General features: G+C 41.5%; 1 protein-coding gene across 1 annotated transcript; it reads right to left on the bottom strand.

Moving 5' to 3' along the window:
• Nucleotides 1–17,207: 17,207 nt before the first annotated feature.
• Nucleotides 17,208–18,254, bottom strand: ORYCUNV1R1629 (vomeronasal 1 receptor oryCunV1R1629). The gene has a single exon (NM_001167348.1). The coding sequence runs from the start codon at nucleotides 18,252–18,254 to the stop codon at nucleotides 17,208–17,210; it is 1,047 nt and encodes a 348-aa protein (NP_001160820.1).
• Between the last annotated feature and the right edge of the window lie 214 nt (nucleotides 18,255–18,468).

The raw sequence follows: 18,468 nt of genomic DNA, 5'->3' as shown, positions 1-18,468 counted from the left end.
CTTTGCTGGATATAATATTCTGGGCTGGCAGTTTTTCTCTCTTAGTACCTGGGCTATATCTCGCCATTCCCTCCTAGGTTGTAGGGTTTCTGATGAGAAGTCAGCTGTGAGTCTGATTGGAGATCCTCTGAGAGTAATCTGATGTTTCTCTCTTGCACGTTTTAGGATCTTTTCTTTATGTTTCACTGTGGAAAGTTTAATAACAACGTGTCATGGCGAGGATCTCTTTTGGTCTTGTTTATTAGGGGTTCTGTGAGCTTCCTGTACTAGGATTTCTCTGTTCTTCTCCAAACCTGGGAAATTTTTGGCTAATATCTCACTAAAAAGGCCTTCTAATCCTTTCTCCCTCTCCATGACTTCAGGAACTCCTAGAAACCAGATGTTGGGTTTTTTAATAGTATCCTGAAGATTCCTGACAATATGTTTTAGATTTGTAATTTCCTCTTCTTTTCTTTGGTCTGACTGTATCCTTTCCTGTTCTCTGTCTTCTAAGTCCGATATTCTCTCTTCTGCTTCACCCATTCTGTTTGTAAGGCTCTCTATTGTGTTTTTCGTTTGAGCTATTGAATTCTTCACTTCATTTTGATTTCTCATCACTATCACAGTTTCCTGTTGCACTAGTTGTTACATTTCATTTTGATTCCTCCTTAATATTTCATTTTCACGAGAGAGATTTTCTATCTTGTCCATTAAGGATTTCTGTAGTTCAAGAATTTGTTTTTGAGAACTTCTTAATGTTCTTATCAATTTTTTGAGATCTGCTTCTTGCATTTCTTCTATCTCATCATCTTCATAATCTTGAATTGGGGTGTCTTTTTCATTTGAGGGCGTCATGGTGACTTCCTTGTTTTTATTACCTTGGTTTTTGCGTTTGTTATTTGGCATATTGGAGATATTTGGTTTCTTCACTGTGGTACTTTTTCTTGTTATACTATGACTCTAGATTAAGTGGACTATCTGTTTTTGATGGAGCCTTAGAGGCTTGAGATGGGTGTGGCCTGAGAGCTCTGTTTGGTGTGCCAAAGGTGACACTCCCAGGTTAGGCATGGTAGATTGATCGATCTCTCTTTCTTTCTTCTTTCTTTGATTCAAAAGGGACGTAATTCCACACAGCTGAACGAAGTTGGAGGTAGTTAGCAGGCAAATGATATACCCACAGGAGCCAGAGATCGGAAGCTCTTTCCCAAGGACCACACAGGGAATGTGTTCTGCCCTCAGAGTGGGCTCAAATTCTCCTTCAGTTTCCCACTGGCTTGCCAAAGTTACGGAATTGTAGCGTCTCTGGAGAGTACTCATGTGAATTCGGTGAGTTCTCTCCCCCACCGTCTCTTTTTTCACAGTCTCAGTTCAGTAGCACCACAAATTTACTAGGTCCTAATCTCCTGTTAATTCGCCCCACCCAGAGTCAGGTTTTCCTGCTAGGCTCAGGGCCGGTGCAGACCTGAGGTCGCTCTGCTTATGACGTATGTCCAAAATGGCGCCTGCTCTTTGTCTTGCTCGCCCTTGAGAGGTGAGCGGAGAGAGAGAAACCTGTGTCTGTACCAGTCACCATTTTTTTCTCTCTCTCTCTCTTCCAGTTAGCCTGGTGAATTTCCACACCCCCCCCGGGGGTCATTCCCTTTAGTCTCCTCTCTCCGCTTGCCTGCTGGTGTCTTGGGCTATTGAGGTTCGGCTCACCTCGCGTTCCAGCGCTGGTGTGTTGAGTCTGCCGCTGGTGTCCCAAACTGTGGGCTCCTACGCTCTCCACGCAGGTCCGCTGTGAATCACACATTCTAGAAGAGTTTCTTCTGCTGTTTCCTCCCCTACTCTTCCTTGAACCTGCAGTATCTCCACTTTTATTAAACTGTCTCTCCCCGGACTATCAGTGTGCTCCCTTCCTATTCCGCCATCTTGCCTCCTCCCCCCCCCACATAATATTTTTATCCAGTCTACTGTTAATGGGCATTTGGGTTGATTCCAGGTCTTAGCTATTGTGAATTGAGCTGCAATAAACATTAATGTGCAGACAGATTTTTTGTTTGCCAGTTTAAATTTGGCTAAATTACAAGGAGTGGGATGGCTGGGTCGAATGGTAGGGCTATATTCAGGTTTCTGAGGAATCTCCAGACTGACTTCCATAGTGGCTTGACCAGTTTGAATTCCTACCAACAGTGGGTTAGTGTCCCCTTTTCCCCACATCCTCGCCAGCATCTGTTGTTGGTAGATTTCTGAATGTGAGCCTTTCTAACTGGGGTGAGGTGAAACCTCATTGTGGTTTTGATTTGCATTTCCCTGATGGTTAGTGATCTTGAACATTTTTTCATGTGCATGTTGGCCATTTGGATTTCCTCTTTTGAAAAATGTCTATTAAGGTCCTTCTCCCATCTCTTAATTGGTTTTTTTGTTTTGTTGTTGTGGAGTTTCTTGATCTCTTTGTAGATTCTGGTTATTAATCCTTTATCTGTTGCATAGTTTGCAGATATTTTTTTTCCCATCCTGTCGGTTGCCTCTTCCCTTTCCTGACAAAGGCTGTTGATTTTTGTGCATTGATTTTATATCCTGCTACTGTGCCAAACTCTTCTATGAGTTCCAGTAGTCTCTTAGTAGAGTTCTTTGGATCTCCTAAATAAAGAATCATGTGTCTGCAAAGAGGGATAGTTTGAGTTCTTCCTTCCCAATTTGTATCCCTTTAATTTCTTTTTTTGCCTGATATCTCCGGCTAAAACTTCAGGAAGTATATTGAATAGCAATACACATACACACACAAATACATATATTTTATTTTATTATTTTAATATTTTATTTTATTATTATTTTTTGAGAAGCAGAGTTAGACAGTGAAAGAGAAACAGAGAGAAAGTTCTTCCTTCCATTGGTTCACTCCCCCAAATGGCTGTTTTAGCCATTGCACTGCGCTGGTTCAAAGCCAGAAGGTAGGTGCTTCTCCTGGTCTCCCATGCAGGTGCAATGCCTAAGCACTTGTGCCATCCTCCACTGTCTTCCTGGGCCACAGCAGAGAGCTGGACTGGAAGAGCAGCAACCGGCACAGAATCTGGTGCCCTGACTGGGACTAGAACCTGGGGTGCTGGCACTGCAGACAAAGGATTAGCCTAGTAAACCGTGGTGTCAGCCTATTATTTTATTTTTAAAATAATACCATTATTTATTAATATAATACATAAATATATATGTGAGCATATGAAATAGAGAGAGCAAGAGTGAGAGAGAATGAATCTTCTGTTTGCTGGCTCACTGTCTCAATGCCTGCAAAAGCCACTGCTAGACAAGGTCAAATCCAACAGCTAGGAACTACTTCCTGGTATCCAACTTGGATGGCAGAGACCCAGTTACTGGAACCCTTACCTACCATACCCGAGGGTGCAATTTAGCCAGATGTTGGAATCAGGAGCAGAGAAAGACATCAAACCAGGCACTGGGGTACAGAGCGCTGGAACACTAACCACTACACCAGATGCCTAGCCCCAGTTGCTGTTGTGGATAAGATAAGGGTGCAGTTTATTCTGTTTGTGTAAATATTCTCTTCTCCAGCAGATTTGGTGAAGGGACTTATTCCCATACTGTGTGTTCTGGGCACTCTTGTCAAACTCACTGTCAGTGTATGTCCCAACAGCTCCTCTTCTTTCATTGAGGAAATTGAGAATAAAATCCTACCCCTTAGAAAATAATCTTCAAATCACTCTTCTGCACATATGTGTGGTAACATTCTAGAACTCCTTGAAAATTACATGTTCACACTTTTACACCCTTGACAGTACTCTTCTCTATAAATTCAAAAAGAAGAATAATTTTATGGTTGGGAAGAAGGTACTTAGAAATATTTTATTATAAAAATGCACAACAAAATTTGACCATTTTAAACATTTTTTTGACAGGCAGAGTGAACAGTGAGAGAGAGAGACAGAGAGAAAGGTCTTCCTTTTGCCGTTGGTTCACCCTCCAATGGCGGCCGTGGCCGGCGCGCTGCAGCTGGTGCATGGCGCTGATCCGAAGGCAGGAGCCAGGTGCTTCTCCTGGTCTCCCATAGGGTGCAGGGACCAAGGACTTGGGCCATCCTCCACTGAACTCCCTGGCCACAGCAGAGAGCTGGCCTGGAAGAGGGGCAACCGTGACAGAATCCAGCACCCTGACCGGGACTAGAACCCGGTGTTCCGGTGCCACAAGGCAGAGGATTAGTCTATTGAGCCACGGCACTGGCCCATTTTAACTGTTTTTAAATGTACAGTTGAGTGGCATTAAGTTCATTCCCTCTTCCAAGGAGCTTCACCTGCACCATCTCTGGGACTTGTTCCTCCTGTATCCACTAAACCATCCCCTCTTCCCTCATCCTCTGTAGGTTCTGTCTCTGTAAATCAGGTTACTCGAAATTCCTCCCTGTATAAGTAGACTCATAGAATATTTGTTCTTTTGTTATGGACTTATTTCACTTAGCATAATCTTAGGGAAATGCATCTAATAGCACCATGTAGCAGAGTTTCTTCCCTGGATAGAGCTGAACAGTACTCCATTGTATGCACAGCACCTCATTTTGTTCTGATATTCATATGGTTATGGACGTGGGCTTGTTACCACTGTAAAAAAAAAGTTCATTTTTTATTTATTTGAATGACAGAATTACACAGAGAGGAGGCATCAGAGAGATGGGGGGAGAAAGAAGGAGGGGGGAAGGGAAGGAGAGAGTGAGGGAGGGAGGGAGGGAGAGGGGGAGGGAGAGAGAATATGAGAGAGAGAATATGAGAGAGAGAGAATGAGAGAGAATGAGAATCTTCCAACTGTTGAAACACTCTCCAAATGGCCTAACAGCTACGGCTGGGCCAGGCCAAAGCCAGGAGCCAGGAGCTCAATCTGAGATTCCCACATGGGTGACAGGAAACCAAGCACCTGGGTCATCATCCACTGCCTTCTGAGTTGTGAGCAGGAAGCTGGATTGGAAGCATACACAAGGGCCTCTGATATGGGCTGTGGGCAGTTTAACCTGCTGCTCTGTGGTGTCCACCTCTTTTGACTGTTATAAATCAGGTTTCCATGGGTTTTGGTATACAGATAACTGAGTCCCTACATTCAGTACTTTTAAGAATATACATAGGATTAGAATTGCTGCAATATATAGTAATTTAGAGTAATAAACAGTTATATAGCTGGTTAGGTGAAATACAGATCACCAAGAATATTGAGTTATTAAAAGTGCTGCAAATGTCCATGTACCTGTAAGTCTGTGAGCTACCACAAGCCATGACATGTGAGATCCACTTCATCAGTCTCTCTTTAGGAGATACTCAGAAATATTAGGTATGTCAAATAGATGAGCATTCAATTTAGCTCAAGGATCTAGGAAACCTACAGCAAAGCAGACCCGAATCTAGTAGGAGAAGAGAAATAAACAAAATCAGAGAAGAAATAAACAGGATTGAATCAAGAAAAACATTCCAAAAAATCAGCCAAATGAGGAGCTGATTTTTTGAAAAAATAAACAAAATTGACACCCCATTGGCCCAACTAACTAAAAAGAGAAGAGAAAAGACCCAAATCAATAAAATCAAAGATGAAAAAGGAAATGTAACAACAGACACCACAGAAATAAAAAGAATCATCAGAAATTACTACAAGGACTTGTATGCCAGCAAACAGGGAAACCTATCAGAAATGGATAGATTCCTGGACACATGCAACCTACCTCAATTGAACCAGGAACACATAGAAAACCTAAACAGACCCATAACTGAGACAGAAATTGAAACAGTAATAAAGGCCCTCCCAACAAAGAAAAGCCCAGGACCAGATGGATTCACTGCTGAATTCTACCAGACATTGAAAGAAGAACTAACTCCAATTCTTCTCAAACTATTCAGAACAATCGAAGAAGAGGGAATCCTCCCAAATTCTTTCTATGAAGCCAGCATCACCTTAATTCCTAAGCCGGAAAAAGATGCGGCACTGAAAGAGAATTACAGACCAATATCCCTGATGAACATAGATGCAAAAATCCTCAATAAAATTCTCGCCAATAGAATGCAACAACACATCAGAAAGATCATCCACCCAGACCAAGTGGGATTTATCCCTGGTATGCAGGGATGGTTTAATGTGCGCAAGACAATCAATGTGATACACCACATTAACAGACTGCAGAAGAAAAACCATATGATTCTCTCAATAGATGCCGAGAAAGCATTTGATAAAATACAACACCCGTTCATGATGAAAACTCTAAGCAAACTGGGATTGGAAGGAAAATTCCTCAATACAATCAAAGCAATCTATGAAAAACCCACAGCCAACATCCTATTGAATGGGGAAAAGTTGGAAGCATTTCCACTGAGATCTGGTACCAGACAGGGATGTCCATTCTCACCACTGCTATTCAATATAGTTCTGGAGGTTCTAGCCAGAGCTATTAGGCAAGAAAAAGAAATTAAAGGGATACAAATTGGGAAGGAAGAACTCAAACTATCCCTCTTTGCAGATGATATGATTCTTTATTTAGGGGACCCTAAGAACTCTACTAAGAGATTATTGGAACTCATAGAAGATTTTTGCAAGGTAGCAGGGTATAAAATCAATGTACAGAAATCAACAGCCTTTGTATACACAGACAATGCCATGGCTGAGGAAGAACTTCTAAGATCAATCTCATTCACAATAGCTACAAAAACAATCAAATACCTTGGAATAAACTTAACCAAGGATGTTAAAGATCTCTACGATGAAAATTACAAAACCTTAAAGAAAGAAATAGAAGAGGATACCAAGAAATGGAAAAATCTTCCATGCTCATGGTTTGGAAGAATCAATATCATCAAAATGTCCATTCTCCCAAAAGCAATTTATAGATTCAATGCAATACCAATCAAGATACCGAAGACCTTCTTCTCAGATCTGGACAAAATGGTGCTGAAATTTATATGGAGGCACAAGAGACCTCGAATAGCTAAAGCAATCTTGTACAACAAAAACAAAGCCGGAGGCATCACAATACCAGATTTCAGGACATACTACAGGGCAGTTGTAATCAAAACAGCATGGTACTGGTACAGAAACAGATGGATAGACCAATGGAACAGAATTGAAACACCAGAAATCAACCCAAACATCTACAGCCAACTTATATTTGATCAAGGATCTAAAACTAATTCCTGGAGCAAGGACAGTCTATTCAATAAATGGTGCTGGGAAAATTGGATTTCCACATGCAGAAGCATGAAGCAAGACCCCTACCTTACACCTTACACAAAAATCCACTCAACATGGATTAAAGACCTAAATCTACAACCTGACACCACCAAGTTATTAGAGAAAATTGGAGAAACCCTTCAAGATATTGGCACAGGCAAAGAATTTCTGAAAAAGACCCGGGAGGCACAGGCAGTCAAAGCCAAAATCAACTATTAGGATTGCATCAAATTGAGAAGTTTCTGTACTGCAAAAGAAACAGTCAGGAGAGTGAAGAGACAACCAACAGAATGGGAAAAAATATTTGCAAACTATGCAACAGATAAAGGGTTAATAACCAGAATCTACAAAGAGATCAAGACACTCCACAAAAACAAAACCAACAACCCAATTAAGAGATGGGCCAAGGACCTCAATAGACATTTTTCAAAAGAGGAAATCCAAATGGCCAACAGGCACATGAAAAAATGTTCAACGTCACTAGCAGTCAGGGAAATGCAAATCAAAACCACAATGAGGTTTCACCTCACCCCGGTTAGAATGGCTCACATGCAGAAATCTACCAACAACAGATGCTGGCGAGGATGTGGGGAAAAAGGGACACTAACCCACTGTTGGTGGGAATGCAAACTGGTCAAGCCACTATGAAAGTCAGTCTGGAGATTCCTCAGAAACCTGAAGATAACCCTACCGTTCGACCCAGCCATCCCACTCCTTGGAATTTACCCAAAGGAATTTAAATTGGCAAACAAAAAAGCGGTCTGCAGCCTAATGTTTATTGCAGCTCAATTCACCATAGCTAAGACCTGGAACTGACCTAAATGCCCATCAACGGTAGACTGGATAAAGAAGTTATGGGATATGTATTCTTTTTTTTTTAACTTTTATTTAATGAATATAAATTGCCAAAGTACGAATAATGGATTACTATGGCTTCCTCCCCATACCGTCCCTCCCACCCACAACCCTCCCCTTTCCCACTCCCTCTCCCCTTCCATTCACATCAAGATTCATTTTCGATTATCTTAATACACAGAAGATCAGCTTAGTATACATTAAGTAAGGATTTCAACAGTTTGCTCCCACACAGAAACATAAAGTGAAAAATAATAGATGATTTTTTTTTAATGATGATGAAATCAGATCAGACCTATTGTCATGTTTCATCCCAGTGAGAGTCAAGTTGGGAGTTGATAGTTTCTTTTCTTTTCTTTTCTTTTTTTTTTTTTTTTTTTACAGAGGATCAGTTTAGTATGCATTAAGTAAAGATTTCAACAGTTTGCACCCCCATAGAAACACAAAGTGAAATATATTATTTGAGTACTCGTTATAGCATTAAATCTCAATGTACAGCACATTAAGCATAGAGATCCTACATGAGGAGTAAGTGCACAGTGACTCCTGTTGTTGACTTTACCAATTGACACTCCTGTCTATGGCATCAGTAATCTCCCTATGCTCCAGTCATGAGTTTCCAAGGCTATGGAAGCCCCTTGAGTTCTCCGACTCTTATCTTGTTTAGACAAGGTCATAGTCAAAGTAGAGGTTCTCTCCTCCCTTCAGAGAAAGGTACCTCCTTATTTGAAGACCTGTTCTTTCCACTGAGATCTCACTCACAGAGATCTTTTGCCAGAGTGTCTTGGCTTTCCATGCCTGAAATACTCTCATGGGCTTTTCAGCCAGATCTGAATGCCTTTAGGGCTGATTCTGAGGCCAGAGTGCTATTTAGGGCATCTGCCATTCTATGAGTCTGCTGAGTATCTCACTTCCCATGTTGGATCACTCTCCCCTTTATTTATTCTATCGGTTAGTGTTAGCAGGTACTAGACTTGCTTATGTGCTCCCTTTGACTCTTAGTCCTTTCATTATGATCAATTGCGAACTGAAATTGATCACTTGGACTAGTGAGATGGCATTGGTACATGCCACCTTGATGGGATTAAATTGGAGTCCCCTGGTATGTTTCTAACTCTACCATTTGGGGCAAGTCAGCTTGAGCATGTCCCAAATTGTACATCTCTTCCCTCTCTTATTCCTACTCTTATGTTTAACAGGGATCACATTTCAGTTAAATTTCAACACTTAAGAATAACTGTGTATTAATTACAGAATTAAACCAGTCATATTAAGTAGAACAGACAAAAAAACTACTAAGAGAGATAATGTATTAAGTTGTTCATTAACAGTCAGGGCTATGCTGATCAAGTCACCGTTTCCCATAGTGTCCATTCCACTTCAACAGGTTTCCTTTTTGGTGTTCAGTCAGTTGTCACTGATCAGGGAGAACATATGGTATTTGTCCCTTTGGGACTGGCTTATTTCACTCAGCATGATGTGTTCCAGATTCCTCCATTTTGTTGCAAATGACTGGATTTCGTTGTTTCTTACTGCGGTATAGTATTCTAAAGAGTACATATCCCATAATTTCTTTATCCAGTCTACCGCTGATGGGCATTTAGGTTGGTTCCAGGTCTTAGCTATTGTGAATTGAGCTGCAATAAACATTAGGCTGCAGACCGCTTTTTTGTTTGCCAATTTAAATTCCTTTGGGTAAATTCCAAGGAGTGGGATGGCTGGGTCGAATGGTAGGGTTATCTTCAGGTTTCTGAGGAATCTCCAGACTGACTTCCATAGTGGCTTGACCAGTTTGCATTCCCACCAACAGTGGGTTAGTGTCCCTTTTTCCCCACATCCTCGCCAGCATCTGTTGTTGGTAGATTTCTGCATGTGAGCCATTCTAACCGGGGTGAGGTGGAACCTGATTGTGGTTTTGATTTGCATTTCTCTGATTGCTAATGACCTTGAACATTTTTTCATGTGCCTGTTGGCCATTTGGATTTCCTCTTTTGAAAAATGTCTATTGAGGTCCTTGGCCCATCTCTTAATTGGGTTGTTGGTTTTGTTTTTGTGGAGTGTCTTGATCTCTTTGTAGATTCTGGTTATTAACCCTTTATCTGTTGCATAGTTTGCAAATATTTTTTCCCATTCTGACGGTTGTCTCTTCACTCTCCTGACTGTTTCTTTTGCAGTACAGAAACTTCTCAATTTGATGCAATCCCAATAGTTAATTTTGGCTTTGACTGCCTGTGCCTCCCGGGTCTTTTCCAGAAACTCTTTGCCTGTGCCAATATCTTGAAGGGTTTCTCCAATGTTCTCTAGTAACTTGATGGTGTCAGGTCGTAGATTTAGGTCTTTAATCCATGTTGAGTGGATTTTTGTGTAAGGTGTAAAGTAGGGGTCTTGCTTCATGATTCTGCACGTGGAAATCCAATTTTCCCAGCACCATTTATTGAATAGACTGTCCTTGCTCCAGGAATTAGTTTTAGATCCTTGATCAAATATAAGTTGGCTGTAGATGTTTGGGTTGATTTCTGGTGTTTCAATTCTGTTCCATTGGTCTATCCATCTGTTTCTGTACCAGTACCATGCTGTTTTGATTACAACTGCCCTGTAGTATGTCCTGAAATCTGGTATTGTGATGCCTCCGGCTTTGTTTTTGTTGTACAAGATTGCTTTAGCTATTCGAGGTCTCTTGTGCCTCCATATAAATTTCAGCACCATTTTGTCCAGATCTGAGAAGAAGGTCTTCGGTATCTTGATTGGTATTGCATTGAATCTATAAATTGCTTTTGGGAGAATGGACATTTTGATGATATTGATTCTTCCAAACCATGAGCATGGAAGATTTTTCCATTTCTTGGTATCCTCTTCTATTTCTTTCTTTAAGGTTTTGTAATTTTCATCGTAGAGATCTTTAACGTCCTTGGTTAAGTTTATTCCAAGGTATTTGATTGTTTTTGTAGCTATTGTGAATGGGATTGATCTTAGAAGTTCTTCCTCAGCCATGGCATTGTCTGTGTATACAAAGGCTGTTGATTTTTGTGCATTGATTTTATACCGTGCTACTTTGCAATACTCTTCTATGAGTTCCAATAGTCTCTTAGAAGAGTTCTTTGGGTCCCCTAAATAAAGAATCATGTCATCTGCAAAGAGGGATAGTTTGAGTTCTTCCTTCCCAATTTGTATCCCTTTAATTTCTTTTTCTTGCCTAATAGCTCTGGCTAGAACCTCCAGAACTATATTGAATAGCAGTGGTGAGAGTGGACATCCCTGTCTGGTCCCAGATCTCAGTGGAAATGCTTCCAACTTTTCCCCATTCAATAGGATGTTGGCTGTGGGTTTTTCATAGATTGCTTTGATTGTATTGAGGAATGTTCCTTCCAAACCCAGTTTGCTTAGAGTTTTCATCATGAACGGGTGTTGTATTTTATCAAATGCTTTCTCGGCATCTATTGAGAGAATCATATGGTTTTTCTTCTGCAGTCTGTTAATGTGGTGTATCACATTGATTGTCTTGCGCACATTAAACCATCCCTGCATACCAGGGATAAATCCCACTTGGTCTGGGTGGATGATCTTTCTGATGTGTTGTTGCATTCTATTGGCGAGAATTTTATTGAGGATTTTTGCATCTATGTTCATCAGGGATATTGGTCTGTAATTCTCTTTCAGTGCTGCATCTTTTCCCGGCTTAGGAATTAAGGTGATGCTGGCTTCATAGAAAGAATTTGGGAGGATTCCCTCTTCTTCAATTGTTCTGAATAGTTTGAGAAGAATTGGAGTTAGTTCTTCTTTCAATGTCTGGTAGAATTCAGCAGTGAATCCATCTGGTCCTGGGCTTTTCTTTGTTGGGAGGGCCTTTATTACTGTTTCAATTTCTGTCTCAGTTATGGGTCTGTTTAGGTTTTCTATGTGTTCCTGGTTCAATTGAGGTAGGTTGCATGTGTCCAGGAATCTATCCATTTCTGATAGGTTTCCCTGTTTGCTGGCATACAAGTCCTTGTAGTAATTTCTGATGATTCTTTTTATTTCTGTGGTGTCTGTTGTTACATTTCCTTTTTCATCTCTGATTTTATTGATTTGGGTCTTTTCTCTTCTTTTTTTAGTTAGTTGGGCCAATGGGGTGTCAATTTTGTTTATTTTTTCAAAAAACCAGGTCCTCGTTTGGCTGATTTTTTGTAATGTTTTTCTTGATTCAATCCTGTTGATTTCTTCTCTGATTTTAATTATTTCTCTTCTCCTACTAGATTTGGGTCTGCTTTGCTGTAGGTTTTCTAGATCCTTGAGGTGAATAGAAAGCTCATCTATTTGGTGCCTTTCCAATTTCTTGATGTAGGCACCTATTGATATAAACTTTCCTCTTAACACTGCTTTTGCTGCATCCCATAAGTTTTGGTATGTTGTGCTGTTATCCTCATTTACTTCCAGAAAGTTTTTGATTTCTCTTTTGATTTCTTCTATGACCCATTGTTCATTCAGGAGCATGTTGTTCAATCTCCATGTGTTTGCGTATGCTCTAGGGATTCCTGAGTTGTTCATTTCCAACTTCATTCCTTTATGGTCTGAGAAGCTGCATGGTATGATTCTAATTCTTTTGAATTTGCTGAGACTTGCTTTATGGCCTAGTATGTGGTCAATCCTAGAGAAGGTTCCATGTACTGCTGAGAAGAATGTATAATCTTTAGCTGTAGGATTGAAAGTTCTGTATATATCTGTTAGATCCATTTGGGCTATAGTGTCGTTTAAATCTACTGTATCCTTGTTGATCTTCTGTCCTACTGATCTGTCTATTTCTGAGAGTGGAGTATTGAAGTCCCCCAGTACTATTGTATTGGGGTCTAAGTCTCCCTTTAAGTCCGTTAACAAATCTTTTAGATAAACCGGTGCCCTGTAGTTAGGTGCATATACATTGATAATTGTTATATCTTCCTGTTGAATTGATCCCTTAATCATTATGTAGTGTCCCTCTTTGTCTCTCTTAACGGTTTTTGTGGTAAAGTTTATGGTGTCTGATATTAAGATGGCTACGCCCGCTCTTTTTTCATTTCTGTTGGCATGGTATATCTTTTTCCAGCCTTTCACTTTCAGTCTGTATGGATCTTTGTTGGAAAGATGTGTTTCTTGTAAGCAGCAAATAGATGGGTTTTGTTTTTAACCCAATCAGACAAACGGTGTCTTTTAACTGGACAGTTCAGGCCATTCACGCTCAATGTGACTAATGATAAGTGGTAACTTTGCCCTGCCATTTGCCAAAGATAAGTTCTAATATATGCTTTGAATTCCCTGTGATCTTTTGCTGTGAGCTTTCCTTCCTTGGTTTCCTTCCTTTACCTTCTTTCATATTGATGACCGTGTTTCTGTGTTTATGTGTGTAACACATCTTTAAGCATCTTTTGCAGGGCTGGACGAGTGGCAACAAATTCTTTCAATTTCTGTTTGTTATGAAAAGTCTTTATTTCACCTTCATTCACAAATGATAGCTTTGCAGGATATAATATTCTGGGCTGGCAGTTGTTCTCTCTTAGTACCTGGGCTATATCTCGCCATTCCCTCCTAGCTTGTAGAGTTTCTGATGAGAAGTCAGCTGTGAGTCTGATTGGAGATCCTCTGAGAGTAATCTGACGTTTCTCTCTTGCACATTTTAGGATCTTTTCTTTATGTTTCACTGTGGAGAGTTTAATTACAACGTGTTGTGGTGAGGGTCTCTTTTGGTCGTGTTTATTAGGGGTTCTGTAAGCTTCCTGTACTAGGATTTCTCTGTCCTTCTCCAAACCTGGGAAATTTTCTGCTAATATCTCACTAAAAAGGCCTTCTAATCCTTTCTCCCTCTCCATGCCTTCAGGAACTCCTAGAACCCGAATGTTGGGTTTTTTAATAGTATCCTGAAGATTCCCGACAATATGTTTCAGATTTCTAATTTCCTCGTCTTTTCTTTGGTCTGACTGTATCCTTTCCTGTTCTCTGTCTTCTAAGTCCGATATTCTCTCTTCTGCTTCTCCCATTCTGTTTGTAAGGCTCTCTATTGTGTTTTTCATTTGATCTATTGAATTCTTCACTTCAGTCACTATCCCAGTTTCCTGTTGTACTAGTTGTTTCGTTTCATTTTGATTCCTCCTTAATATTTCATTTTCACGAGAGAGATTTTCTATCTTGTCCATTAAGGATTTCTGTAGTTCAAGAATTTGTTTTTGAGAACTTCTTAATGTTCTTATAAATTTTTTGAGATCTGCTTCTTGCATTTCTTCTATGTCATCATCCTCATAATCTTGAATTGGGGTGTCTTTTTCATTTGAGGGCGTCATGGTGACTTCCTTGTTTTTATTACCTTGGTTTTTGCGTTTGTTATTTGTCATATTGGAGATATTTGGTTTCTTCACTGTGGTGCTTTTTCTTGTTATACTATGACTCTAGATTAAGTGGACTATCTGTTTTTGATGGAGCCTTAGGGCTTGAGATGGGTGTGGCCTGAGAGCTCTGTTTGGTGTGCCAAAGGTGACACTCCCAGGTTAGGCGTGGTAAACCTCTCTCTCTCTCTCTCTCTTTTTTGATTCAAAAGGGAAGTTATTCTGCACAGCTGAACGAAGTTGGAGGTAGTTAGCAGGCAAATGATATACCCACAGGAGCCAGAGATCAGAAGCTCTTTCCCAAGGACCACACAGGGAATCCGTTCGGCCCTTAGAGTGGGCTCAAATTCTCCTGCAGTCTCCCACTGGGTTGCCAAAGTTACGGAATTGTAGCGTCTCTGGAGAGTGCTCACGTGAATTCCGTGAGTTCTCTCCCCCACCGTCTCTTTTTTCACAGTCTCAGTTCAGTAGCACCATAAATTTACTAGGTCCTAATCTCCTGTTAATTCGCCCCACCCAGAGTCAGGTTTTACTGCTAGGCTCAGGGCCGGTGCAGACCTGAGGTCGCTCTGCTTATGACGTATGTCCAAGATGGTGCCTGCTCTTTGTCTTGCTCGCCCTTGAGAGGTGAGCGGAGAGAGAGAAACCCGTGTCCGTACCAGTCACCTTTTTTTTTTTCCCTCTCTCTCTCTTCCAGTTAGCTTGGTGAAGTCCCCCCCGCCCCGGGGGTCGTTCCCTCTAGTCTCCTCTCTCCGCTTGCCTGCCGGTGTCTCGGGTTATTGAGGTTCGGCTCACCTCGCGTTCCAGCGCTGGTGTGTTGAGTCTGCCGCTGGTGTCCAGAACTGTGGGCTCCCACGCTCTCCACGCAGGTCTGCTCCCCTTCCAGCGCCGATGTGTGGACTCGGAGCCCTGGACGTCCCAAGTCTCCCCGCTGTTGCACTCCCCTTCGAGCACTTGCGCGCAGACCCTGCAGCTTGCGCAGCTCAGTCCCGCGGCTCGGCTTCCGCGGCTCAGTCCCGAGGCTTGGTCCTGCGGCTTTCGCGCGTGGTGGGCGACCTTGTTCTCCCAGTAGGTCCTCCGATTCACGCCCACTGGATCCAGAAGAGTTTTGTCTGCAATATTTTCCTGGTTCTTTTTTCTGAGGCTACCGTAACTCCCCTTTTATTAAACTAAATTTTCCCGGACTATCGGTGCGCGCCCTCACTATTCCGCCATCTTGGCTCCGCCCCCGGATATGTATTCTTTAGAATACTATACTGCAGTAAGAAACAACGAAATCCAGTCATTTGCAACAAAATGGAGGAATCTGGAACACATCATGCTGAGTGAAATAAGCCAGTCCCAAAGGGACAATTACCATATGTTCTCCCTGATCGGTGACAACTGACTGAACACCAAAAAGGAAATCTGTTGAAGTGAAATGGACACTATGAGAAACGGTGACTTGATCAGCATAGCCCTAACTATTCATGAACAACTTAATACATTATCCCTCTTAGTAGATTTTTGTCTGTTCTACTTAATATGACTGGTTTAATTCTGTAATTAATACACAGTTATTCTTAAGTGTTGAAAATTAACTGAAATGTGATCCCTGTTAAACATAAGAGTGGGAATAAGAAAGGGAAGAGATGTATAATTTGGGACATGCTCAAGCTGACTTGCCCCAAATGGTAGAGTTAGAAACATACCAGGGGATTCGAATTCAATCCCATCAAGGTGGCGTGTACCAATACCATCTCACTATTCCAAGTGATCAATTTCAGTTCACAATTGATCATAATGAAAGGACTAAGAGTCAAAGGGAGCACATAAACAAGTCTAGTACCTGCTAACACTAACCGATAGAATAAATAAAGGGGAGAGTGATCCAACATGGGAAGTGAGATACTCAGCAGACTCATAGAATGGCAGATGTCCTAAACAGCACTCTGGCCTCAGAATCAGCCCTAAAGGCATTCGGATCTGGCTGAAAAGCCCATGAGAGTATTTCAGGCATGGAAAGCCAAGACACTCTGGCAAAAGATCTCTGTGAGTGAGATCCCAGTGGAAAGAACAGGTCTTCAAAGAAGGAGGTACCTTTCTCTGAAGGGAGGAGAGAACCTCCACTTTGACTATGACCTTGTCTAAACAAGATAAGAGTCGGAGAACTCAAGGGGCTTCCATAGCCTTGGAAACTCATGACTGGAGCATAGGGAGATTACTGATGCCATAGACAGGAGTGTCAATTGGTAAAGTCAACAACAGGAGTCACTGTGCACTTACTCCTCATGTAGGATCTCTATGCTTAATGTGCTGTACATTGAGATTTAATGCTATAACGAGTACTCAAACAATATATTTCACTTTGTGTTTCTATGGGGGTGCAAACTGTTGAAATCTTTACTTAATGCATACTAAACTGATCCTCTGTAAAAAAAAAAAAAAAAAAGAAATTATCAATTCCCAACTTGACTCTCACTGAGATTAAACATAACAATTGGTCTGATCTGATTTCATCATCATTTAAAAAATCATCTATTATTTTTCACTTTATGTTTCTGTGTGGGAGCAAAGTGTTGAAAACCTTACTTAATGTATACTAAGCTGATCTTCTGTAGATTAAGATAATTGAAAATGAATCTTGATGTGAATGGAAGGGGAGAGGGAGTGGGAAAGGGGAGGGTTGTTGGTGGGAGGGACGGTATGGGGGGGAAGCCATTGTAATCCATAAATCGTACTTTGGAAATTTATATTCATTAAATAAAAGTTAAAAAAAAGAAAAGAAAAAAAAAGAAATATTAGGTATGTCAGAGAGGCACGTGGCACAATTATCTATTACTCATTGGCCATGCACATCTATCAGAGTAAGTGGGCTTAATGAGAAAAGGTTAGCTTCCTAATGTCATTGAATCCAGAAAGCACATGCTGTATCCTCCGATTAACGATTTTGAAACCAATGTGTTGGTGCATCCTGAGAGAATTTATCCACCACTGAATAATCACACAATAACCACGCACAGATTTCAGAAAGGTGATTATTCGTTTTTCAGTGCTGATGAGCACCAGTGTGCTGACTGTAGCATAGCCGTTGATTACCAGCATGTGGACACAATGGAGAGTTGGGTCATTGTTCCATATCGCTCTTGAGGAGTAGACAATGTAGTCCAAAATAGACATGAACATGAAGAAGCACAGGAGCAGGAGAATGGTACAGGTGGCCCTTTGCTCTGGGGCGGCTCTTGCAGAAATCCTAGTGCTGTGAAGGTGTTGGGACTGCCTCTTGTGCCTGCACAGGAGAGTGACCATGTACCCACTTGAGACGGCCATGAGCCCTGTCACAAAGACTTCTCGGAAGGTCGCCAGCGTAGAAAACATATGCCTAAAGAAATAACTCATGGGCCTAATGGAACAGAATTCAGTGGCATAGATTAGACTGTCTGAGGTCAGGTTGGGAGTGGCAATGGTGGTGATTATGAGGGGACTGGTAATGAAGACATAGACAACCCACAGGAAGAGGAGAGAACACAGGCTGTGATGCGAGGGCATCTGCTTGAACTTTGCCAGACAGGAGCTCCTGGGGCTGAGCGTGATGGCCTGGAGGACACTCAGCAGGCAGGTGGTGCACAGGGAAAGACCCCGCAGGATTCGGTACAAGTAGAAAACTGATTTACACATGACATCATTCCAGAAACCCTGAGACCCAAAAATGTCTGTGACGAGGAAGCCCATGATTAGCAGCATCACTAGGTGGATGAGGGCCAAGAGACCAATGGTCAGGTCCAAGGGCTTGGGTCTGTGCTGGAGAAAAAACGTGAGGATGTGGAAGAGAAGAAGCATGGTGTTGGCAGAGACCCCAATGCCAACTTCAGAGAAAAGGGTGTATCTTATGTCACTGGCGTGGTGCTGTTTGTTTTTATTCATCTGGTAGGGAAAAGAATAATACAGTAAATTTCTGAGGAAAACAGCAAGAAATATTATTTGTCACAAATATTAGTACCTCCACGAATCTCAACTAACACTGCTGTCATTATTGAAACCTATGCATCAATCCCAGTACTTCCTGTTCTCCCTTCATTAGTCAAGTCCACCTCAGACCTTCCTGGAGCCACCCCTACCATCTCCTTCATCCCTCCAC

This window comes from Oryctolagus cuniculus, unplaced genomic scaffold, assembly GCF_964237555.1.
Source record: "Oryctolagus cuniculus unplaced genomic scaffold, mOryCun1.1 SCAFFOLD_85, whole genome shotgun sequence".
NCBI classification, from domain to species: Eukaryota; Metazoa; Chordata; class Mammalia; order Lagomorpha; family Leporidae; genus Oryctolagus; species Oryctolagus cuniculus.
The sequence above is the reverse complement of the archived record's forward strand: the minus strand, read 5'-3'. Positions and strand labels throughout refer to the sequence as shown.